Raw genomic sequence first — 26,950 nt, 5'->3', positions numbered from 1 at the left:
AACTACAACTTGGATGGATCTCAGAGGAATTATACTGAGTGAAAGAAAACAATCCTGAAGTTTATATAGTATTTTATTCCATTTATGTAACATCCTTGCAATGATGAAATTATAGAGATGGAGAACATATTAGTGATTGCCAGGAAATAGGAAGGGATGGAAAAAAGGAGCTTCTTGTGACTATGAAAGGGTAACATGAGGAATCCCTGTGATGGAACTGTTCTGTATATTGACTGTTGTGATGGTCCTAAGAATCTATGCATGTGATAAGGGCATACAGATTAAAAAGAAAGAAGTAAAACTATTATTATTTGGAGATGACATGATTGTATATATAGAAAACCCCTGTGGAATAAAAAAAACCTTTAAAAATAAGTGAATAACAAGATTAGAGGATTCAAGATCAATATATAAAAATAAATAGTGTTGGAATAACCAGATACTCATATGGAAAAAAAACAACAACCAGATATTCACGGGAAAAAACTAACTTCAACCAGTACCTCTTAAATTTTAGATCAATCTTAACTTAATTGTAAAACCTAGAACAATAAATTTCCTAGAAGGAGACAAAGAACACCTTCAACCATCTTTGGGCAGAAAAAAATTTCTTGGACAGATTATAAAACACAATAATTCTTTTAAAAAACTTGCTATATGGTCTCTGTTAAAAGGTACTGTAAAAGACAAGAACAGGCAAGCTAAGCACAGGGAAATATTTATACTACATATTTCTATCACTGAATTTGTATCCATAATATATACAGAACTACAGATCAATATTAAAAAGACAAGCAACCTAATTAAAAAATGGGCAAAAGCCTTGGGAACACATAAGAAAATATATACAAAAGGCCAATAAAAACATAAAAAGATTCTTGGCATAATCAGTCATGAAAAAAATACAAATTAAAACAATGAGATAGCATTTATACCAATTAGAACAGAAAAAAATCAAAGACTGACAACACCAAATGTTGGTGAGGATGTGGAGCAACTGAAACCCATACTACTGGTAAGTATAATGTAGTGTAAACATTTTTGAAAACTATTTGGTACATTTTTTAAAAGATTAAACACAGGTCTACTCTATGACACAGAATTCCACTCTTAAAAGTTCCTAAGAGGAATTTTCATAGCAGTCTAATTTCTAATAGTCCCAAACTGGAAGCAACCCAGATGTCTGTCAACAGAACAATGGATGAAAAAACTCAGATAGATTCTTTCAACAGAATATTACTCAGCAATAAAAAACAAAACAAAACAGAAATTGCTACACATAGTAAAACACTATGCTGAGTGAAAAGAGCCAGACAGAAAGGAGTATACACTGTATAATTCCATGTATATTGTAGAATAGGCAAAATTAATTTTAGTGATAGAATTCAGATTTTTAAAATGTTTTTTATTAATTTTTAGAGAGGAAGGAAGAGGGATAGAAACATCAATGAGAAACATCATTGATTGGCTGCCTCCTGCACACCCCCTACTGGAGATTGAGCCCACAACCTGGGCATGTGCCCTGACTGAGAATCCAATCAGAAACCTCTTGGTTCATGGGTTGATGAGAGAGAGAAAGAGAGAGAGAAATACATCAATGTAAGGGAGAAACATTGATCCGCTGCCTCCTACATCCTCACGCATTAGGGATAGAGCCCACGACCTGGGCATGTGCCCTGACCAGGAATTGAACAGGTGACCTTTTGGTGCATGGGACTATGCTCAACTGTTTGAGTGACACTGGCTAAGGCCAGATTTTTTTTCTTCTGAGAAGGGGCAAAGGTGAGATTTCTAGGATGATAGAAATGTTTGTTTTTATCTTGTCCTGAGTGGTGATTACATGGGTGTTTATAAAAGTCACTGAACAGGACATTTAAGATGTATGCATTTTAATATATGAAAATCATACCTCAATAAAAAGGTAAAACAAAAATGACCTCTCATTGATCTAAAAAGTATTTAACTTAGTTGAAAGATGATGCCTCTTATATTGTTTATGTATTACTCCATTTAAGTGGTCATTTAAATTTCCATAACTAATGCTTTTTTAAAAAAAGTAGGAAATGAAGTATCAGTACTCTGGTATTTGATCAGTTCTTTTATATTCTGAGTATAAATGGCTCCACACATGTTTAATTCCAATGGCAATACTTCATTTTAAGTTTATGTTTTTTTAATACATCAACTACACTTTAAATTTACATTTTGTTGCATATGTTTTACCTTTAGTCTTTAAACTTAAATACGGAACTGTCTTAATCTATGAAGCCAGCATTACCCTAATCCCCAAACCAGATAAAGACACTATAAAGAAAGAGAATTACAGGCCAATATCCCTGAAGAACATAGATGCCAAAATCCTCAACAAAATTCTAGCAAATCAGATCCAGCATTACATTAGAAAGATTATACACCTATACCAAGTGGGATTTATTCCAGGGATGCAAGGATGGTACAATATCCGCCAATCAATAAATGTGATACATCACATAAATAAATTGAGAGATAAAAATCACAGTCATATCAATTGACGCAGAGAAAGCATTTGACAAAATCTAACATCCTTTTTTGATAAAAAGCCTCAGCAAAGTAGGAATAGAGGGATCATACCTCAACATAATAAAAGTCTTATATGACAAACCTACAGCCAACATCATTACTCAATGGGTAAAACCATTTCACGTAAGAACAGGAACAAGACAGGGATGCCCACTCTCATCGCTCCTTTTAGACATAGTACTGGAAGTGCTAGCCATAGTGATTAGACAAGAAGAAGAAATAAAAGGCATCCAAATTGGAAAAGAAAAAGTAAAACTGTCATTACTCACAGATGACATGATATTGTACATAGAAAACCCTAAAGACTCCATCAAAAAACTACTAGACCTAATAAATGAATTCAGCAATGTAGCAAGATACAAAATTAACACCCAGAAATCTATGACTTTTTTATACACCAATAACGAACTTACAGAAAGAGAAACTAAAAAAAAAAAAAAATCCCATTTACCATTGTAACAAAGAAAATTAAGATACCTAGGAATAAACTTAACTAAGGAGGTAAAAGACCTGTACTCAGAAAAATACAGGACATTGAAAACAGAGATAGAGAAAGACATAAACAAATGGAGGATACACCATGTTCACGGATTGGTAGACTCAACATCATTAAAATGTCCATACTACCCAAAGCAATCTATAGATTCAATGCAATCCCCAGTAAAATATCAACAGCATATTTCACAAATCTTCTTTATATAATCTACAGCACCTGTTATAATACAGGAAGCAGTGCTAGGAAATGACTTTAGAATGAATACAAAGAAAAAAAACAAGCTTATTACAGGCCTCTTTGATCTGTTATTAGAAAATAAGAGATACATTTATATTTCCTTTTTAAAACTGATCACATGATCATATACATTTTGAGATGCTTTCTGAACTTAGAACCAATAAACATTGAAATAAAAACTTTACATTAAATCTTACTTTAGAAAAATGTGCCCAGTCTGGGTGGTTTAAATGGCTGGAGCATCTTCCCGTACACCAAAAGGTTGTGGGTTCAATCTCTGGGCAGGGTGTATGGAAAGCAACCAATCAATATTTCTCACATTGATGTTTCTCTCTTTCTCCCTCACTTCCTTTCTCTCTAAAATCAATAAATGTGGGTGATCATTTAAAAAACATATATTGTCTTTAGAATACGTCAGTTATGCAAAATTTTCCCTTTCACATTTTGTTCAAGATTTAATGTAAAGTTATTATTTAAATCTAAGAAAAAGAGAAAAGTGTGTAACATTGTTTCAATAAAATATAAACTAAATTGTAAGTCTAAAAATAATTGATTACATATGTAATACTTTCAACAATAAAGAATTATTAAAAAAATAAAATTAAAATAATTATCATAAATTAACACTCAATTGACTTAAAATTCAATCAAAAGCAACTTACTCTATGTCTAATACCATAGATGGGTTGGATTGCTCCTTATCTTGTTCATCGTTATAAAATAAAATTTTTTTGCTACTGACCACAACATACTGAAATGAGAAAAAAGAGGAAAGAGGTATAAGATCAACATTAACTTGGTTGAAAGTAATAGGCATATCTGCCATTACTGTCTAAATTATATTATATTAATCTAAAATCAATGCTAATAATCGGGCAGTTAATACAAGTTCTACACTTTAAAAGTAAATATATAACAAAATATTAACTGGAAAACAATGAGGCATATGGTACCTGTTTCTTCCAGCCATATCGTTTGATATTTCCTCTATTTGGTACTGAAAGCCAACCTTCAATTCTTGACTCTAAGAGAAAAAGAATATATAATATTCAGTCTTAAATTATAACAAAAGAAAAAGCTATTAACAAGTTGTCTGACAGCATGCAGCACAGGCATCTGAACACAGCTAAATGAATAAGTGCTATAATTTGCTCTTTCATGCTTCAATCACACAAATCAACTTTAATGGCCATACAAAGATTGCAGAAAAAAATTCCAAGCCACTTTCCCCATAAAATTAACATTTAGTACTCAATTACAAAAGTATGAAATAACAACAATAACCTTAAGAGCCAGGCAAGACTGGAATGAACTGTAGCTTAAATGGGATATGATACAGAAGACTATAAATATCATTTAACATTCATATAAAAATACTTAGCAAAAAAAATTATGCAGCAAGTAGAACAAATCAGAGCCATGATTTACACAAGAAAGAGCAAGCAAAAGTACAGAAGTGTCCTATTACTCACAGAAGATAAGAATAGAAGATAAATAAATAAGGAATGCAGGCAGAATCAACTAGATATAAAGAATAAGAGACAAGCATTTTATTTGTTTTCTCAGTACAATATTCTGATAAACTTTTTGGTAAAACACCCATAATAATTTCAATAAAACTGTCCAAATTTAGTTGGTGGGGTACTTAATTCTAGTGGTAAGTCCAATTACAATTCTTAATCAAACTAAAAAAGTACAAAGCCTTTTAACTAATTGTGGTACTAGAATTTAATAAATAGCAAAAGAACACAGAATTCAGTTGGTCAACCTTTAATATTTTAACCAGTTTGTACATACCAGAAATTCTAGACTAATTCTATCAAGGCATTTTATAGTAATTATTATTGCTGTTTAATTATAATTGTTTATTAGAAATATTTGCAAGATGATTCCATTAGAAATGGTTATTTTATACCAGGTTAGATGTAAGTGCATTGAATTGTTCTTATATATCTATTTTATATTTGAAACAACAAAAGAATAGAAAAGTAACCAAATTTAAAAGACAATACGATAATGTGACGGATTATACCATGATCTAATCAGAATATATATATATATATATATATATATATATATATATATATATGTCTATCTTTCCACACAAAAGCTGTAAAAGAGCTCAGGTTTACATTAAAGGTAACAACAATAGGTAACATTCACTGAACATTTATTTTTACCAAGTGCTTTACAAGTAATATCTCATCTAAAAATTTGTATAATCCCATGAATATAGGATATTATATTCCTAGAAATATAGGATAGGATAGGTTCTATCATCTTCCATTTACAAATAAAGAGACTGAGGGTTAGCAAGGGGAACTGACTTGCCTAAGGGTACTCTTATCAGTAAATGTCAAAGCTCTAAGGCTTGCCTCGGCAGTCTGATTTCTGAGCTTATGTTCCTAGAGCACAATACTATTCTGTCCCTTAACAAGCGTTGAAGTTAATGGAATCAGGGTCACGTTGTTGTTCCAACTTCTTCAATGTACTTAATGTCCTTTGCTTCTGTTATTCCCTTGCACTTGTTAAAGTAGAGGAAATAATGAGAAACTTCAGCTCAAAATGATCCTACTCCCAGCTTTTTTCTTAGTTGCTGTTATTCAGTCCATCAATAATTATTTTGTTTCCTTGGGTAGTTCCTTGGTAAGTTTTGAGAGTGCAGAGACCATAGCCTAACACTTTTATATACCCCACTGCATCTAACATATAGAGTGGGTACTTGATAACTATTTGTTGATTATTTTAGAATTCTGCTTTTTAAAAGTTAGCCAATTAAGTCATTCTCTGTAAATAATGGTTATACTTTAACAACCAAAGGGCAGTTTTATATTAAGTGACATGCAGAAGGCTGGTGATCATTCACAAATATTCTCTTAGAAAAGCAAAGAGTTATTGCTAGGACAATTTTCCTCCAAAGTGCCAAAAATTGGATTCTCATTCCTAAACCTATTTAGTACCAGTAACTCCTCACTGAAAATAAAAGATATGAGAGCCATTGAAATCTTGACATTTATACAAAATTGTATATGCCAAAATACCCCCCTCAGTTATTTTTTTCTATGAGGATAAATGCCAAATATTTATTCTTTCTGGTTCTGAGTTTAGATTAACCCGCCAGTGTTTTCGTTATTATATTTTCAATGAATTAGTACATGTTATAACTTTATCTGTCATTTTAATATTCCTATAGAAATTTTATATACCAAAGTCATTTTATGAATCAAAGCAGCCCAATTTTATATTTGTTGTATTTTAAATGAAGAAATTTAGAGCTCACAAAAGGAACAGAGGATATGTGGTTTTTGCCAATTTAAAACAATAATGTTCTGGAAGAAAATTTTAGTTTTTCCTTCTGGTGAATTCTCTTCAGAGAAACAGTTTAACAAATACACAATATATACTCAGCTATAACAAAAAATACAAACTAGCTTCTCTGTGTCTTTTGTTTAAAAAAAATATGTTATTGATTTCAGAGAGGAAGGGAGAGGAAGAGAGATATAGAAACATCAATGATGAAAGAGAATCATTGATCAGCTGCCTCCTACTGGAGATTGAGCCTGCAACCTAGGCATGTGCCCTGACCAGGGATCCACCTGTGACCTCCTGGTTCATAGGTCGACGCTCAACCACACCAGCCAGCCTATTTCCTTTCTTCTTAGATGCAAGTTAATGTGCCAGCTTTTAATATTATGACCACAATCATGACCACTTGTAATATAAGTGGCAATCTGAAAGTATAATGCAGTCAATTCCATCTTTTACATCACAGACACAGAAATCAGCTTCTCCAGATAAAGAAATGTTGAGGACTTTTAATCTAGGTTATCATCAATAACATACTACAGAAGTACAAAAACAAGTTGGCACCACATTTTCTGTATTTGTAGAGCAACTTTAACTTGCAAAAAAATTAGATGTGCATTACTGCAATATCAGCAATTGACTCCTTTACCCGAACAAGAGAGAGACTAACTATATGTAAATTAATATTTAATATAGCCAATTTAAACATCAAACCTAATCTCTGATGACTACCTAAGTTTACCTGGATAAACCACATACTGCTTAAGAAACAGAACTAGAAAACCATTCCAACATATTTTAACCATATTCAGAAGTGATATTAAAAAAATGAAATCAACCAATGCTTCAGAATTCAGATGCACTGATTATCTTCAAATCACTGGTTATATTTGGACAAAATCACAAACTCTCATATACTCAAATACTTGGAAACACATCAAGAAATCTACCATTTAAAGGTTTAAATTGCACAACTTGAGATCAAGCTGGATAGAAAGAGAATAGTGCAGATAATCAATAAGATATAATGAATATTAATGGAGTGTTGATAGCAAGTGTTTTTCCTAATGCTTCATCTAATTTTATATTCTTAGGTCAATAGTTACAAAACAAGGAAAGACAAAAAGAAAGGAGAGACATTTATTACATTAGTCTTTGTGTCATCTAGACAATAGGCAAACCTTAACCCTAAAGGTAATCTTTATATTTACAGTGTGCTGGGCTACAACCTGTCACAAAAACAAAAGAAAGATAAACACATAAAAGAAAATAAAAGGAGTGCTTTTAAGAACTTCAAAGGGTTATAAGTCAGAGGAGTAATGATTTTTTTCCACGCTTTTACGAATTGGGAACTTAGATTTAATCTAGTTAATGATAAGATGTCCACTAAGATTATAGAAGCTGAAACTTAGATACACATGATAATTAAATAAGACTTTTTATATTAAATGATGAAATCTAAAAGAAATAATTAAAGTCATATATCAGTACATCTACCCAACTACTTAAAAAAGAACATTCTTCGGCCCGAACCAATATGCTCAATTAATATTTGACAAAGGAGGCAAGAACATACAATGGAGCCAAGATAGTCTCTTCAACAAATGGTGTTGGGAAAATTGGACAGATATATGCAAGAAAATGAAACTAGACCACCAACTTACACCATACACAAAAATAAACTCAAAATGGATAAAGGACTTAAATGTACGACAGGAAACCATAAAAATTCTAGAAGAATCCAAGGGCAACAAAATCTCAGACATATACCCAAGCAATTTCTTCACTGATACAGCTCCTAGAGCAGTTGAAACTAAAGAGAAAATGAACAAATGGGACTACATCAAAATAAAAAGCTTCTGCACAACAAAAGAAACCATCAACAAAACAACAAGAAAACCCACTGCGTGGGAAAACATATTTGCCAATGTCATATCTGATAAGGGCCTAATCTCCAAAATTTATAGGGAACTCTTACAACTTAAGAAAAAGAAGATAAACAATCCAATCAAAAAATGGGCAAAGGATCTAAATAGACACCTTTCAAAAGGACATTCAGAAAGCCAAGAGACATATGAAAACATGCTCAAAGTCACTAATCATCCGAGAAATGCAAATCAAAACAACAATGAGGTACCATCTCACACCTGTCAGAATGGCTATCATCAACAAATCAACAAACGACAAGTGCTGGAGAGGATGTGGAGAAAAAGGAACACTTGTGCACTGCTGGTGGGAATGTAGACTGGTGCAGCCACTATGGAAGACAGTATGGAGTTTCCTCAAAAAACTGGAAATGGAACTCCCATTTGACCCTGTGATCCCACTTCTAGGAATATATCCCAAGAAACCAGAAACACCAATCAGAAAGGATATATGCACCTATATGTTCATAGCAGCACAATTCACCATAGCTAAGATCTGGAAACAGCCTAAATGCCCATCAGTAGATGAATGGATTAGAAAACTGTGGTACATCTACACGATGGAATACTATGCTGCTGTAAGAAAGAAGGTACTCTTACCATTTGCAACGGCATGGATGGAGCTGGAGAGCATTATGCTAAGTGAAATAAGCCAGTCAATGAAGGAAAAATACCACATGATCTCACTCATTCATGGATAATAGAGACCATTATAAACTTTTGAACAATAATAGATACAGAGGCAGAGCTGCCTCACACAGATTGTCAAACTGCAGCGGGAAGGCCGGGGAGGGTTGGGGGGCAGGAGGGAGGGGGTTAATAGATCAACTGAAGGGCTTGTATGCATGCATATGAGCATAACCAATGGACATAAGACAGTGGGGGGTAGGGAAAGCCGGGGTATTGTCAAGGGCAGGGGGGAAAAAAAAAAGGACACATATGTAATACCCTTTGTAATGCTTTAAGCAATAAAAAAAAAAAAAGAAAGAAAAAAAAAAAAAGAACATTCTGTCAAACTAAAAATATGATCCATATTTCAAAAGGCTTTTAACTGTTAAGTAAACTATTTCATTTAAAGTCCTTTCTTTTTTTAGTCTATATTTTAAATCCATTTACTAATTTTCTAAAATAAGTAAAATTAATCATTAGTCATTACCTTTGAAAAATCTTACAGATACCTGAATGATATATAGCTCTCTAATATTAAGAATAAAGTAAAAATTCTTTAACAATTCTATCTATATATGTCTGCAAACCTTAAACTTTATTTGCAAGGGACCATTTTTAGGCATCTAGAAAATGGTAGGTTTAATACTGATTTTCAATTTACTAGCAAAATATATAACAGAGAGAGGTAAAATAATACTGATAAAGATTATCCATTAATTTCTATCTTCAATATGAAAATCAAGTGTACAACACTGTAGAGATCTTTATAAGTTTTAAAACTAAGAAAACAGTAATAGAGAAAGAGGCACCTTAGTTTCCTTTTATAGCAATGGGAAAGGCCACCAGTACTTTTAATTTCCCCCCCTCACTCAGTTTGGACTTTAAAATAAAAACAAAATTTCTGAACATACTCAGCTATTTTAAGTAATATACTCAGCGTGGAGCCAGTAGAAACTTTTAAAAATCTCTTTGTTGACTGACTCTGAAGTGCGTTTATTAGGTCTGGATTCTGAAATCTAAATGGATTCCTAACCTAAGTCTGCCAATAAAACCATCTGATGATCCTTTGAGTTTAGCCTTCCTAAATAAGCCAGGATAGAAGATAAAACTCATCACCTTCCTCTTTTTATTTATTTTTCTGAATCCTCATTTGAGGACATGCTTTTCATTGATTTTAGAGAGAGAAAGGGGTAAGGGTAGGGTTGAGGGTGGTAAAAAGGGAGGGAGGGAAGAAGAGAGAGAGAGAGAAACATTGATGAGTTGCCTCCCACACCTGTCTGACCAGGGATTGAACCCACAACCTGGGTATGTGCCCTGACTGGGAATCAAACCTATGACCTTTCAGTTTATAGGATGACACTCCAACCAACTGAGCCATACCAGCCAGGGCTCACCTTCCTCTTTTTTGAAGTCCCCCAAACTCTTCTTTCAATTCAAAACTTCTAAATAGATCAGTCTCTGAAATGTTTAATTTAATGCAAAGAAAACCAAGGCACACATAAGACATTATAAACAAAGTTAAAGGGAAATGAGGGGAATAAAGAAAAAAAAAAAAATAACCCAAACTGGTCAGGATATTTAGCCTACACTAAATTCAGTTCAACAATGGAAAGAATGTACCCAAACACCTCTAAAAGTCAACTCTTATAAATGAATAAGTCCAACTTTAGAAAGATGTTCAAACAACAACTGAAGCTAGAGATTCCTTTTAAATCCAAAGTGGTCCTCTGATAAAAATATGCACCTACAAGTTTCTCAATAGACAGGAGGTTTCAGAGAGCCAAAAATGAGAAAAGAGAAGAAATTTCTTGACCATTGGAATAAGAAATATTCATTCCCTGCTCTATTCTTCCAAGTATCTGATTTTGAGCTAGCAAAGCTACAAAAGAATGGGGACAGTGATTTGTATACCATATAGGTATACAAATAAGAGCTGAATTTCCTTCCCACATTAAGTCCCACTTTCTTGGCCAAGAATGATAACATAAAAATTTTCTAAGTAGTTTATCAAGTTTCTTTTATCAAGTAATATCAGTTAAAATAACATCCTTATAATATCAAACATGTTGCTTCATAAATATCTTTGAATTCATGCATTATTCAGGAAATATACTAATTAAAATATTTTCAAGTTTATGACCATGTAAACCGAACTTCCAAACCTTGATCTAAGAATGTATAGTATGCCAAATGTGTGTGAATGCCTTTAAAATTTGTAATGCATGTTTTAATACACATATATACATATATAATAAATATATAACCTATTTACTTCATTTGTTATTTGACCCAATATGGATATTGATCATCTCTTTTAAAAAGACATGTACGACAGCTTGCACTACATTTAACCCAAGAATGAAGCTGTGTTTATTTTTAAAATGATTCTCCACTGGAGAAAAGAAGACAGAAAAAAGTCTGAAGTCCTAGCTATGCACTTTGTCTTTACTTGACTCCCTGCCTCCTGTCCACATCTTCCAACCTTTTTTATCTATTTCTCTAAATTTTAAACTTAAAGTCTGACTTTAAGAAGCATTAGGGCTGCTGTGGTTCTAATTAAGTACAGTTCTTAGTTTTAGCACAAAAATACAAAAAAAAAAAAATTAAAGAGCTGCTACTCATGAAACATACAGTTCTCTTTAGGAGAGGTGCTGCAGCAGCTTTAACTTTCACCTTGAAGTTAGGCTGTTTAAAATAGGTTCATAAAGTTCTTCAGGTTTCTAATCAGATATAACCTCTCAGATCTATTATAACAGCCTAACATTGCTTATGACTGATTCTATTCCATAAAACGCACTAAGTATACAAATACTAAGAGACTGGCTATCAGAAACAAACTCCTTCTTAAGGATCCATGGAGAAAATGACAAGAGGCGGAATACCAAATGAAAGAAATACACATTAATTCCCATGACATTTAAGCAAATTTGAGTAAAGTAATAGGAATATTCTTACCTGGAAGGTTTCCATCAGTTTCATCAGCACTAGGAAAACTAGCAACACTCGTAGAATCCGAAAGGTCCAGAAGTTTAGCACGCAATTGCTCGATATCACTCTCTTTGCTAGCCAACTGCATCTGAAGCTCATTCCTATGTGTACATTCTTCTACCAATTGCTATTTTTGAAAAATACCAAGATAATATAAACAGTCAAGAATAAATTTCCAACATTAGAAATTAAAAATTAATGGGACTATCAATAAGTAATCTAAAGTGGCAAAACTGAAAAATTTACTGAAAACTTCATGAATGTTTACTATTACAGATTTTGATCTGACTATAAAAATGCAAGTTCTCTTCCTCAGGAGCACATTGTTTGGTTAAGCTCCTTTTCTCCTTGATTTAAATGAGTACTTTTTTAAAATAGAAAGCATCAAAAAACAAACAAAAAAACACTTGTTAGTAGAAAATCCTTTTGGGGGGTTTCAAATGAAATAGTTTAAAGGGTACAGAAAGCTTCTCAGTACAGTAAGATTTTTAAATGAAAGAGCCAATGCTTGGATCTAAATTTAAGACCAGAGACCATGTTCTCAACTTTGTGCTATTAACAATCAAGGACATATCAAAAAATTAAGTTTGACATTCTGATTTCAGAAAAGTGAGTCCTAATTAGAGAAAATAAATACACCAAATATATAAAATATAGCTCCAATAAACCAAACCTATATCCCAATTATAGTCACTACTAGAGGCCCAGTGCAATCAGGGCAAATTGGGGCTGGGCCTATTGGGAGGAGGAGATGGTGGGAGGTTGGCTAGCCAGCCCGCCCTAATCAGGGCCCAATCAGAGCTGGGCAGGATGGGGGAAGGGGCCACAGGCAATTGGCCGGTGGGCCCCGTCCCCAATTGGGGTTGGGGGGCCGATTGGGGGTGGGGCAGGTCATGGGGAGGGCTGTGGATGGTGGGCCGACTGGCCCTGACCCCAAATGGGGCAAGGGGTACCAATTGGGGGGCCAGTGGCCTTGGGAAAGGGGGGGTCGATCTGGGGTGGGGCGGGCCAGGGGGTGGGGCTGCAGGAGGTTGGCCACCCAGCCCCGCCCCCTATTGGGGTGGGGGAGTGCGATCAGGGGCAGGCTGGCCGGAGGGGAGGGTGAGGAGGGGCTGTGGGCCTACTGTGGTGGGGCGGGCTGATAGGGGACAGGGCTGGCCCGGGAGAAGGGAGGGGGTGTTCGGCGGTAGGCCCGCTCTTGATCGGGGTGGGAGAGTTTGATCAGGGGCATGCAGGCAGGGGGTAGGGCCGCAAGGTTGACCAGCCGGCCCCACCCCCTGATCAGGTGGTTCGCTGGCCACAGTGGGCATTAGAGCAACAGGTCGTTATGGTTGTTATGGCCATTACGGTCGCTGGCTTTTTACATATATAGACTAGAGGCCCAGTGCACAAAATTCGTGCACTGGGTGTGTGTGTGGGGTTGTCCCTCAGCCCAGCCTGCACCCTCTCCAATCTGGGACCCCTCAAGGGATGTCTGTCTGCCCTCTCACAATCCGGGACTACTGGCTCCCAACTGCTCGCCTGCCTGCGGTGCCTGCCTGATTGCCCCTAACCGCTTCTGCCTGCCAGCCTGATCACCCTCTAACCACTCCCCTGCGAGCCTGATCGCCCCCAACTGCCCTCCCCTGCCGGCCTGGTTGCCCCCAACTGCCCTCCTCTGCAGGCCTGATCGTCCCCAACTGCCCTCCCCTGCCAGCCATCTAGTGGCGGCCATCTAGTGTCCACATGGGGGTGGCCATCTTGTATGTTGGAGTGATTGTCAATTTGCATATTACCTCTTTATCAGGTGGGATAATACCAACCATATCTCAATTTCAGCCTAAAACCAAAGAGCAGATGCTAATGGGTAAAAATTACTCAAGATATAATGTTTAATAGACACTATAGCATCTTTCTATTTTTTCAAGATCATGGTTCATATTAAGGTAATAATAAATTGTGGAGAGTATAAACCAAAATATGCATTTTTATATGAAAAATCGAATATAAACAAAATAGATAATATGCATATTCAGCAATAATAATTTAAGAAAATAACCCTACATGTGCATACACACACAAACCTTACCGCTTGCATGTCATTCAGTTCCTTCTGATGTTTCACTACCATCTGGTTGAATTTCTCTCTTTCTTGGTTGAGTTCCAGTTGTAGCTTTCGATTTTCCTTTTCTTTCTTCCTCAAATCCTGTGTATTAGCTTTCTTTCTATCAATTTTAAAGTCTTTTCGATTCATTATTTCTGCCAACTTGTTAACAGCCTATTAAAATATTAAAATATTATTAGTAAGAATTTCAGTGTAGCCATCCCATTTAAATTTCCACTGAAAATGTATTTTTTCTTTGAAATCAGGAAGGAGGACTTTTTTGTGCATAAAAATCAGGATAACCTAATGAAAGTTGGGACATGATAATTGGTAGCACAAGTAGCAACAATTATATCTCATTGCTCAAATGTAAAAACCAGATAAGCTTGAAAAAGTCATTTATCATTCAACAATTATCTAGCACTTACTATACTGTATGTAGGTACTCTGCTAGGTACTAGATATAAAGATGGTAAATACAGATATGCACCAAAGGCATTCTAGTCTGGTGGAGGAGCCAGACAAGCAAGCATTTCAGTTGAGTGGTAAGAAGAAAGAGGCATGTAAGGGTACTATAGCAGCAGTACCTAACTGAGAGTTGGAGAAGTAAGGAAGGCTTCCTCAAGGACCTGCATATGTGTCCACACGTTTCTTAAGAGACAAAGAGAAGGTGGATAAGCAAAAATATCGTATGAAGGAGGGGAAGGAAAGATAGCATTACAATCAGAGGAAGCAGTACATGGCAAAAAGGCCCAAGATAGGTTTTTTTCCCCCTTCGACAAGTAGGAAAGTAGGTGATAGGGCAACCTGAGCAGGCCACACTGAGACCCTTTTGAAAGTGAAAGGAAATGTAAATATATATTTGAGGATAACATCTTTTACCAGATGGAAAAAATATATTCAAAAGGAGAACTGTTAAAAGCATGTGAAATTAGCTACAGAAATGATAAAACGTAAGTCATGGTATACTTGTTCCTTAAGTAATGTTAAATAAAAGATTGTCCATTAACATAGAAAAAAAAAGTCCTAACCACTATCATTGCCATGTAGATAAGGTTCCATCTAGGATGAGGAGCTCTCGAATAATTTGTTTAATGCAGTAAAAGCTTACTTCATTAAATTTACAAATGAATATTTGTTTTTTTCTAATCATAAATCTAACATATAAAAAAATCCAATACAGAGATACACTAAAGTGGAAAGCCTTTGTAATAAATATCATCCCCTTAAAGACCATCTCTCCTAAAGCCTTCTCTTTTCTTTTATTCTGCTGGGTATATATCCTTCTAGATGTTTCTCTATGTATATAAGTAGATTACATACATATGTAAACATACTTCATTTATTTTCCTTTGCATTCCACTGTATGGATGTATCATGATTTATTAGCCCTATTCGGTCCAACCTCGAGGATGACTCGACAGACCAGGTGCTAGGAGCAGGTCCAACATCGAGCAATAAGAACATTAAAAAGTTCAACATTCAATCCCGTCAATTAATTTGGACCAGACTGTTTGATTTCCAAAAATAACATTGGACCGCAAAGGGTTAATAGTACACTGATGGGTGATTGGGTTATTTCTATTTTTTCACTCTTAAAGCATATAAATAAACTTTCCCTACGTTCACTGGTGCCAAAGATGAGTATCATCTCATTTAAATCTGCCCATTTGACTGTCAAAAAGATACCTCATTTTAATTTCTATTTCTTTACTATTGTAAAGAACTTTACTGTTTCTTTTTCTCTCAAATGTCCCTTCTTTTTTTCTATTAATCTGTCTTTTTCTTATTTGAAGACGTTCTTTATATATTTACCTATATTTGCCGTAAATATTCTTCCTAGTTTTTTTCCAACTTATGCTGTTTTGGCTCCACAGAACTATATTTTTATGTAATGAATGTCAACCTTTTTCTTTATACTCTGTTTGGTATAAAGGTAAGAAAAACCTCCACTGAAAAATTTTCAGTAGATAATAAGTACATTTTTGGAAGATTAGTTTCAACATAAAGGATTATTAAGAGGGAGAGTGCATTAGTGGTAGAAAATATTTATTTTACAGTAAAAATCATCTGAGGTACACAGTACCTTATAAAGAATTTAAACTATTGGATACCTTTATAAAATGACAGGATATCAAGTTTTAGTGTTAAAAAATCTGATTTAGCTGCAGGATTAAGTACAAAGTATTATATCCACCCCTATAGTTTCTTATTTATTCCCTATTCTTCTCTCTTGGCTTCAATGTTTTCCCTTTATTAAATTTTCCAACTGTAAATTAGAGTCTTCTGTACAAACTAAAACATTCTTTCTAGTCAAATGACTAGACAAACTCGCTTTCTTAACTCAACTGAAATCCTATTTCCTGAATAAATCTTCTTTATTTAATGAAGAAAAACTATTGCATTATTTGTTCCAATGAAAAGCCTGACTCTTATACCCTCATTTTTTTTGGTTTTTTTAATCCTCACCCAAGGATATTTTTTTTCCAATGATTTGCAGAGAAAGTGGAAGGGAAGGAGGAGGAGGGGGGGGAGAGAAAGAGAGAGAGAAACATCCATGTGAGAGAGACATATCTACTGGCTGACTTCCACATGCACCCCTGCTGGGGTTGGGGAATCTGCAATCGAGGTATGTACCCTTGACCGGGAATTGAACCCAAGACTCCTTGGTCCATAGGCGGATGCTCTAACCACTGAGCAAAACCAGTCAGGGATTATACCCTCAGTTTTAAGAAAAAGTGCATAAAAAGCAAATATTAACTTCTGAATATTCAATACTCAAATATAAACATGGAAAAGGCTGAGCACATGTACCTGTGTTTTAAGGGTTCGTTCTGTACTGATATTCTTTTCAAAGGCAGCCTTAAGATTGCTGATCTCCTCCTCTTTCTTCAGTTTATAATCTGTCAACAATTTATATAAAATGTTATTGTATGGCATTAATTACTTTAATTTCTGCACACCAAATCAGCAATGTAATACAAATAAATAATACAATAATCCTATATAATAAAGAGGTAATATGCAAATTAACCCTCACGCCCTTACAAGATGGCTGTCTATGACCAGGCCCGCAGGGGGGTTAGTGAGGGACGACCAAATGACTGAACAGCAGGCTGCGTGGGGTGACCAGGCCGGCAGGAAAGCAGTTGGGGGTGACCAGGCCGGCAGGGAGGGGGCCATTGGGGGTGACCTGGTTGGCAGTGGGGGGCAGTTAGGGGCGACCAGGCAGGCAGCCAGGTGAGCGATTAGGAGCCAGGATTGTGAGAGGGATGTCCAACTACCAGCAAGAATTGGGCCTAGCCAAAACCGGATTGGCTCAGTGGATAGAGCGTCGGCCTGCGGACTGAAAGGTCCCAGGTTCGATTCCGGTCAAGGGCATGTACCTGGGTTGCGGGCACATCCCCAGTGAGAGATGTGCAGGAGGCAGCTGGTCGATGTTTCTCTCTCATCGATGTTTCTAACTCTCTATCTCTCTCCCTTCCTCTCTGTAAAAAATCAATAAAATATATTTAAAAAAAAAAAAAGAATTGGGCCTAAACCAGCAGTCGGACATCCCCTGAGGGGTCCCAGATTGAAGAGGGTGCAGGCTGGGCTGAGGGGACAAATTTTGTGCACCGGGCCTCTAGTTAATGAATAATAATACAAGAATAAACTCTTTCGCATACTCACAACTGTAAAACTACTTTTGCCCACACTGTATATACACTGTGAAAGGATTCCTCTCTTCCCCATTGAGTTAACATATCCATCACCTCACAGATTTACCTTATTTATTTATTTTTTAAGAGTGAGAATATTTAAGTTCTACTAAAATAATTCTTAAGGCTAAAGCAGTTATTAACATATGAAAACAAACATAAATGTAAACAGCTAAAGATTTACTCTGAACTGATTTAATGTTATGCTTAAAAACATTAAAAAAAAACCTACATACCTTCCTCTGATTTCCTCATTTTATCAGTTAGCTCTTCATTTTCTTTTCTTAATAATTCAACATCTTTGGTTAGCATGCTATTCATTTCCTCAAGCTAAACAAAGCACACAAAAGTTTAAGCTATAATCTCTTTGCTAGTCTTATATTTAAAGCAATAAACTTTAAAAAAATACTTTCATTTTTCCCTAAATGAAAACAGATCTGTCATTGCTTAACTATAAATATACCTGGTTTCCAGTTTAAAATATGTAATTTTAATTAAATTAAAATAGTTAAAAACAATTGTTAGCTTCCAAAAATTATTTCAGAGAGTGTGTGTGTGTGTATGCATGCAAATACACATTTGTTTACACATGAATAAAAGGAAAAAAAAGTGTAATGGAAAGAAAACTAGACTGGAAACTAGAAAATTTCCATTTAGTTTTCTAGCTTTGTGATCCTTCTGAGTCTCAGTTCCTTCACCTAAATGATAATGAACATGACAATTTAAAATGTTTGATTGAGCCAGAACCGGTTTGGCACAGTGGATGGAGCGTTGGCCTGCGGACTCAACGGTCCCAGGTTCGATTCCGGTCAGGGGCATGTACCTTGGTTGCAAGCACATCCCCAGTGGGGGGCGTGCAGGAGGCAGCTGATGAATGTTTCTCTCTCATTGATGTTTCTGGCTCTCTATCCCTCTCCCTTCCTGTGAAAAATCAATAAAATATATTTTTTAAAAAATGTTTGATTGATTACTTTTAGACTTTTATTCATCACTCTATGTAGATTATTTAATTTAATCTTCATAAGAATTCTGAAGAATAGTATTATTTCTATTTTATAGATGAAGAATCTGAGGCTTGGAGAAGTTAATCGGTTCCAATGTATGAAAATAATACAACAAATGAACTTAAACTAAGCATTTCTTCACATAAAACATTTTAACATCTATAGCCAAATGGAGAAGAAAAAAAATCCAATACAATGAATACAATTTCAATTCCTAATAATTTTGTTTTGAGTTACATAAACTATTTTATACATGAGTACAGACTGACCACTGTAAACATACATGCACACACACTCACATCCTAAACTTTAAGATGTAACCTATTTTGATTTAAAATTTTAATCATATAAATCTCCTATCACCACTTACCCGACTAACAGTGTGATCTTTATCTGTAATCTCTTGTCTATTTCTTGAAGCAGCTTTCTTGCTTTCTTGGGTCAATTCAAAGTACTGTTCTTCTAAAAGCCCTCGAGCCAACTGCTCAGACTCAGCTTTTGTTTCTGCTAGATCCAGCTGAGTAGCAAGAGTTTCTCTGCAATACATTTATAAGAGAAATGGATACAAATAAACGCTTTACTATTGCACAGTGACTGCCATGAACATTCTTATAGTTGACGAAATCACGTGAGCTGGTATGTCTTCTCTCAAAGGGTGACTGAGCTCAAAATCAACTCTTCTAGAACCTGAGATTTAGCACATCTTACATCCAACTACTATTAGAAAACCTGAGCCATCCTTTTTAATTGGCTTTTTTTAGATAAGGAGGAAGGGAGGGAGGGAGGAAGGCAAAGAAGAGGAGGGAGGGAGGGAGAGAGGGAGAGAGGAGGGAGGGAGGATAGAGAGATACATTGATTAGTCACCTCCCGTATGTGCCCCGACTAGGGATTGAACCCAAAGCCTAGGTAAGTGCCCTGACCAGGAACGAAATCACAACCTTTTGGTGTACAGGATGACACTCCAACCAACTGAGCTACCTGGCCAGGGTAGTAAAGAACTCTTTAATGTTTAATAATCAATAATCTGCTATTGTGCTTAACTAAGAAAAAATAAAGCAATGGCAAGTAGTCTACTTTTGAAAAGGAATTTGTTGTGGATTTGGAATGGAAGGTAGCATGGCACAGGGGAAAAATCACTGGCTTGTAAATCAGGCCAAACCTTAAGCCCTTATCTCTGTTCTTCCCTCACTCCCCCCTTTAATTTTTATTGTTGAAAGTATTACATAGGTCTTCCTTTTCCCCCCATTAACCTCCTCCAGCCCGCTCCCCCTTATCCCTGTTCTATCACTAACTAATTGACAGGGACAATGGATAAGTTCCTTACATTTCCGGAGCTCAACTTAATCAACTCTGTAAAATAAGAGAATTAAACTAAATTATTTTTGAGGTCTCTCCCAGCTCTGAAATTCAATGAGATTATAAAGTCTTATGAAAAGATTTACAAACCACTATAACCTATTCTAGAAAAACTTCTTGAGAATTCCACTTTTAAGTCTTCAGAACTGACATTCAGATCAGGAACAGATCATTTCAGTTTGCCTGATCTTTTTTCCCAAAGAGCCTCTTTTCAATAAGCTATTCTGGTCATGATTGTGCCCTCTGTATATATCAGGCTCAATAAATGTTTGCTAAATGAATGCTTTGGACCTGTTTTCTACTAAGGAAGTGATGCAAATTTGAATTTTCTGTCTCAGGCCTAAGGAGAAAGACATACTGTAATAACTTATATATATATATATATCTTCTTACCTAATGAATAGACAAACATGTAAATTGACCATACCTTCACTATGTTAACCAGCCAATCAGGAGAGTATGCAAATTAACCTAACAAAGACGGCGGTTAATTTGCATACGTAGGCTCCAAAGGGGAAGCGAAGCCTGACAGCCCTGGGGCCGGGGCTGGCGGAGCAGTGAAAGCCTCACAGCCCCGTGGCCGGCGGAGCAGCGAAAGCCTCACAGCCGCGGGGCCAGCAGAGCAGCAAAAGCCTCATGGCCACGGGGCCAGTTCCGGCTGGAACCCGGCCAGAGCGAAGGTCTGGGTGCTGTGTGCCAGAGGAAAACCGGTGGCCAGCAGCCAGGGGAAAGGAAGGTCTATTGCACGAATCTCTTCCTGCAACAGGCCTCTAGTGTGTGTGTGTGTGTGTGTGTGTATTCTTTCATTTCAACAAATATTTATCTGAATGCTAGCATGTGCCAAACACTGTTCAAGGAATTAAGGCATGCAACAGAAATACAATTGCTGGTCTTAGAAAGCATATATTATTAGGGTGATACAATTTACAAAAATGAAGTAATATACAGTATGCCAGAGAAGAATAAAATAAAATAAAAAGATGGAAGAATGTGGTTGCTACATAAAATGTGGTCATTCTTTTGAAGTCCTTTCTGCTCAGATACATTTGAGAAGAGATATGAAATAAGAGAGTAAGCCATGTAGATAGCTGGGAATACAGTGTTTGGACAGAGGAAACATCTAATAACAAATGCCCTAAGGTTGGTCTAAAGGAAGCTAATGTGAGTAGAGTGAGAGATGGGTAAAAAATTGTGAGAAACATAGCAAGAGAAGGGGAATGGTGGAGAGAAGAACAGACATTATAAGGCATTCTAAAACAATATAGGGACTTTGGCTTTTATCCTGTGTTCTATTTTTAAAATTCTGGCTGCTGGACTAAGATCAGATACTAGGGGGGACAATGGCAGAAGCAAGATACCAGTTAGGAAAGTATTGAAATAATCAAGATTAGAAATAATATTTTGGATCATATTGGTAAATGGTACAAATGAATGATCAGATTCTGGACATATTTTTTAGTTATAGTTAGGAGAATTTATTGATGGACTGCATGTAGAATTTTAAAAAAAAGAATCTAGGATGACTTCAAGTTTTTGACTTAAATAAATAGTTATAATAGAATTGCTAATACTGAAATGGAAAGGACAGGGAGGAGCAGGTTGGCAAGGTGAGGGTTATTTTTTCTGGCCATGTTACATGTGAGATGCTTATTAACTACTCAAGTGAAGATGTCAAATAGACAGCTGAATATACAAGCCTGGAATTCAGGGGAGAATATACTAGTACACTGATGCTATTTAAAGTTGTGAGGCTGGATAACAACAAGTTGGGAGTGCACCCTTGGGTCTTCCAAACTTTAAAGGTCTCAGAGATGGGAAGGAACAAAGGAGCAAGGAGGTTGAGAAACAGTAGCCAGTTCAATAGGAGAAAAATACTGGTGATGTCACCAGGTCAAGTGAAGAACTTCTGTCAAGAGAGAAATCAACTATGTTAATTGCTAGTGTTAAATAAGGACTCAGAATTGACTATTGTATTTAACTTTAGGAAGTTCCCTGTGACCTTGAGAAGGGTTATTTTAGCAGAGTGAGTGCAAATATCTGACTGAAGTAAACTCAATGGGGGAAGAGGACCTGAAGAGAAATGGTATGCACCTTTCAGGAAGCTTCCTATAAAAAGAAACAGATAAATGAGAGGATAGCTGGAAATAGATGTAGTTAAAAGAGAGTGGTTTTTGTTTTGTTTTGTTTTTACAGAAAGGAAGGAAGAAGAATAGAGAGTTAGAAACATCCATGAGAGAGAAACATCGATCAGCTGCCTCTTGCACACTCCCTACTGAGGAAGTGCCCGCAACCAAGGTATGTGCCCTTGACCAGAATCGAACCTGAGACCCTTTAGTCCACAGACCGATGCTCTATCCACTGAGCCAAATCAGTTAGGGCGAGGGTGTTGTTGTTTTTTAAGGAGATATTTGTCTGTAGGTTTAAAGAACAACAGGAATGATTATAGAAAGAAAAAATTGACTTAGGAAAGATGAGAGAATTACTGGAGTCATATTTATAAGTAGACAACAACTGATAGTATAAAAGAGCTACCTTTAGGTAAAAGCACATTTTTGGTCATTTACATCAAGTAAAAGGAAGGCAGGAATTAAGAGGTACAGATGTAGATAGGTTAGTAGCAATGGTGGTGAGGGAGAATAGATGTTCTCCAACATCGAGGAAGCAAGACCATTTGCTGAGGATGAGGAAAGGTTGTTGAAGATCTGAGGAGAGATATCAAATAGTTGTCTAGAAGAGTAGGTTAATTAGTATATTAGGTAAAGATAGGAAATATTGCCACTGGTAAACCTATAAATACTAAGGGTGGTTCTGTGCTATTAAATTACAGGCTTCAGATGGATAACGTTCTCATCTGGAGTTACCACTTGACATCAAATTCAGAATAAAATATTGAAGTTATTCTTTAAAATGCCAGAAAACCTATTAATCCCAAATTATATTTCTATATAATTGTGCAAAAGAAAGCAAAGAATGATAAGGTGCTTTAGGATAAAACTATCTGTAACTATTTTCATCCAGGCTTTCTTCACAACTCTCCATAGTGACAGACCTGTCTTTACTGATGTTTAAGGTCAATCTCTTACCTTCCTTCCCCCTATCTCCTTAAAGAACTAGAATAATTCCTGATTCTTCTGGGTTGTAAGACTATAGGCAGGGGCTTTGTTCTTGTTCACTGATATATTCCAAATGCCTATAAAAGTCTCTGGCCCACAGAAAGTGCTCAGAAACTTTGTTTGAATTGAAGAATAGATGTGCAACTTTTCCCACTCTGATTTTCTTCCCATATCTTATTTATATACTAGAGGCCCGGTGACGGATTCATGCACCGGTGGTATCCCTCAGCCTGGCCTGCGCCCTCTCGCAATCCGGGACCCCTTGGGTCAGTCCAACTTCCTCCTAGGACAGTGATGGCAAACCTTTTGAGCTCGGTGTGTCAGCATTTCGAAAAACCCTAACTTAACTCTGGTGCCGAGTCACATATAGAAATTTTTTGATATTTGCAACCATAGTAAAACAAAGATTTATATTTTTGATATTTATTTTATATATTTAAATGCCATTTAACAAAGAAAAATCAACCAAAAAAATGAGTTCACGTCACCTCTGACACGCGTGTCATAGGTTTGCCATCACTGCCATAGGATGTAGTAGTGTGCGAAGCGGCAGGCGGCTGGGGAGGAGCCTGAGCCCAGGCCAGGTGCCGCACTGCTCCCGCTCATCCTGGTTCCGGTGTGCCTGCTGCCTGCCGCTGCTGCAGAGGCGGGAGAGGCTTGCACCTTTGCAGCTGTGCTCAACAGCTATAAGCCCAGCGTATGGCGCCCATAGGTCAGCTGAGTGGTGCTCCTGTTGTGGGAGCTCACTGACCACCAAGGGGCAGCTCCTGCATTGAGCACCTGCCCCCTGGTGGTCAGTGCATATCATTGCAACCGGTCAAACGGTCAACCAGTTGAACAGTCGCTTAGGGTTTTATATATATAGATGCTCGAATTTCTGCTATCTTTAAAAAGAAATGGGTCTTCTTCACACTCTCCTTTAGCTACTGCTCTATCTCCTTGCCTTAACAACCACGTTTTCTTGAATTTTTATTTTAACAAATATTTATTGGGCATCTACAATGTTCTAGTTGCAATTTTAAAAAGGTATTCAGGGAAGGGTTCTTTGTGATGACATTTAGACCAAGATCTGAAGAGGGGAGAGGAACAGGCCATGTAGATAGTCAAAGGAAACTGTTCTAGGGAGAGGGAAGAGCAATCTCAAAGGCTATGAGGCAAGAGTGGAACTGACAGGTTTGCTAAATAGTAAGGTCAATGTGGCTGTTGTCTACACACTGTCTCTACTTCTTCTTTTCCCATTAGTCTCAATCCACCTCAATCAAGTATCTATTCTAATCATTATTTAGGAACTGTTCTCACCAAGGTACCTAACAACCTTAAATATAATGGAAAATTTATTTTTTCTTGACATTTCTGAGTACTTGGCACTTTAAATCATTTTTTATTGAAATATTCTACTCCCCTAGTGTTTGTGATATCCTCTCTGTGGTTTTCTCCTTGTATTACTGGTGACTTCTTACTTTCCCTTCTTCTGCCCAGTACTTAAGAGTACAGGAGCTAGATGTCTGTCCTCTGCCTTTATGTCTTCTAATCATATACTAAGGGGTTACAACTACAGCATGGGGCCAAAAGAGTCCACATAAGTGCCCCCTTACCTCCCTCCAGACATACACACACAAAATACATTTGGGCCAACATTTTGTATAAAAATTGAGATTCTTGGCTTCTCTTAAAAAATCAGATCTTGAAATATTGGATCACTGTTACCAGTGGGAACAAGTGGTGATAACTGGGACATAAACTCTTCATTTTGTTATCATCATTACAACTCACACAATGAATGTACCCATACTTAGATCCAACTAATTTCAACCCAGCTAAATGTATGGTATCATAGGCTCATGAGTTTATAAACTCTGATATACATAATTATCTTAACAAATGTCATCTAAGTGGTTTCAGTATGCAAGGATTGTCAAATCAGCTTCAAGCCCTTATCTTTTCTCTGAGTTCTGAAGCAGTAAACCAACTCTCTGGTATCCATTTCTCTTTGGACATCCCATAGGTACCTCAAACTCAATAGGTATGAAATGGAAATAATATCGTCTCCCCTCTTTTCACAATTTGGTGTTCCTTAACTCTGGGACTAGCATTACCATCAACAAAATTGCTCTGGTCAGAAACTTGAAAGTCGACCTGAAATTTTCCCTAACCTTCATCCCCACTCCCCCAAATCCACAAGTCCTACTGTTTCTACTTTCCTATTTTTCCCCATGCACTTGTCTCTTCTTTTATTGTGAACTTCCACTATTATTTTACATCTAGATTATTTCAATGCTGTATAAGCGTACAACCTATATCCAGTCCAGCTTTGACTCACTCCAACCCATTCTCCACTCTAAAAAGTGGAGCTTTATAAACACCATCTTGTCAATCCCTAGCTTAAAATTTTCATTCATTCATTCATTCATTCATTCATTCAATATTTACTGAATACTTATTCTTTGCAAGACCTTAATCTAGGCGATGTAGATATGCAACAGAGAACAACAGAAACCAAACTTCCCACTCTTCAATGTTTGGTAATTCCAAATGCCTTAGCATGACACACAAGGCACTTCGTAATCTGACTCAGGTTTTTTTCTCTAGTATTACCTGTCACCAACTGTCTCCCTACCTGTAAACTAAGCCATCTGCTGTTGTCCAAATCACAAAATGGCTTTTGCCTATACTTCCCTCTTCCCCATTCCCTGGCAAATCCTTCTTTTTCTTAGTTGTCAACTGGGAAATGTTCTCTGAATCCCACATGGTATGATGAGGTATTTCCCTTCAATATGTTCCAATAGCACTTTGTCATAGTCATCTACATTAATTGTATCTGTCAGCCTAGATTCTGAAGCACTTGAAAATGAAAACCATAACTTACTAATAATTATATCACTGGCATGAAGGACAGTGGTTAGCACAATAGCAATGATAAATATATTTCTATTAAATAGATCAAACAGGGGCAAACATGTCAATCCTCTAAAACAATACAGTACACAGTAGGTTGGGTACTCCTCTATCACAGTGAATGCACACAACCTGGGATTGCATATTACACCGTGAACACCATACAATTGATAGGCCACAGGCTATACTCTATCATAGGAGTCTATCACCGTCACAGGGATTAACCAGGAAACGTAACTCTGTACCTGCTTTAGACTCCACCTAATATGTTAAGGATCTAAGCACTGAATGTCAATATTACTAACGACACAAATAGGAAAATAGACATTATAAAGTCATATATGAGGCAGTCTTGTCCCCTCTAAAGATCAGATTTGAATCTGATTAAACCTCCAGATTAGGAATGTCCAATTAAATTTTCTACAATGATGGAATGTTCTACACTTGTGCTGTCCAATATGGTAGACACTAACCACATGTAGACTATTAAGCACCTGAAATGTGACTAGTACATCTGATGAACTAAAGTTTTAATTTTATTTAAATGGATTAAACTTTAAATTTAAATGGCTACATGTGACTAGTGGCTACCACAGCACAGCTCTGAATTTAACTACT

At 36.3% G+C, this 26,950-nt stretch overlaps 1 protein-coding gene across 2 annotated transcripts in view; it reads right to left on the bottom strand.

The window, feature by feature from the left end:
• Positions 1-26,950, bottom strand: part of ROCK1 (Rho associated coiled-coil containing protein kinase 1) — a 137,961-nt gene that overhangs the window by 5,544 nt on the left and 105,467 nt on the right. The window contains exons 23-30 of one of the 2 annotated variants that reach the window (XR_011472175.1): positions 19,339-19,504; positions 18,201-18,294; positions 17,078-17,166; positions 14,249-14,437; positions 12,148-12,307; positions 4,765-4,813; positions 4,246-4,316; positions 3,958-4,043 (exon numbers count right to left, since the gene is read on the bottom strand). Coding sequence is in view for 1 of the 2 variants with exons in the window: in XM_070420534.1 (XP_070276635.1) it covers positions 3,955-4,043; positions 4,246-4,316; positions 12,148-12,307; positions 14,249-14,437; positions 17,078-17,166; positions 18,201-18,294; positions 19,339-19,504 (858 nt within the window). In the remaining variant the exon portion in view is untranslated. Of the gene's footprint in view, positions 1-3,954; positions 4,044-4,245; positions 4,317-4,764; positions 4,814-12,147; positions 12,308-14,248; positions 14,438-17,077; positions 17,167-18,200; positions 18,295-19,338; positions 19,505-26,950 lie in introns of those variants that run through there. The other variant, XM_070420534.1, reaches the window with a different exon arrangement.

The sequence above is a fragment of the Myotis yumanensis genome, unplaced genomic scaffold (genome assembly GCF_028538775.1).
Source record: "Myotis yumanensis isolate MYYU_CA2020_CCGP unplaced genomic scaffold, mMyoYum1.0.hap1 SCAF_7, whole genome shotgun sequence".
Classification (NCBI taxonomy): domain Eukaryota; kingdom Metazoa; phylum Chordata; class Mammalia; order Chiroptera; family Vespertilionidae; genus Myotis; species Myotis yumanensis.
Note: the sequence above shows the minus strand (reverse complement) of the source record. Positions and strands in the feature narration are given on the sequence as shown.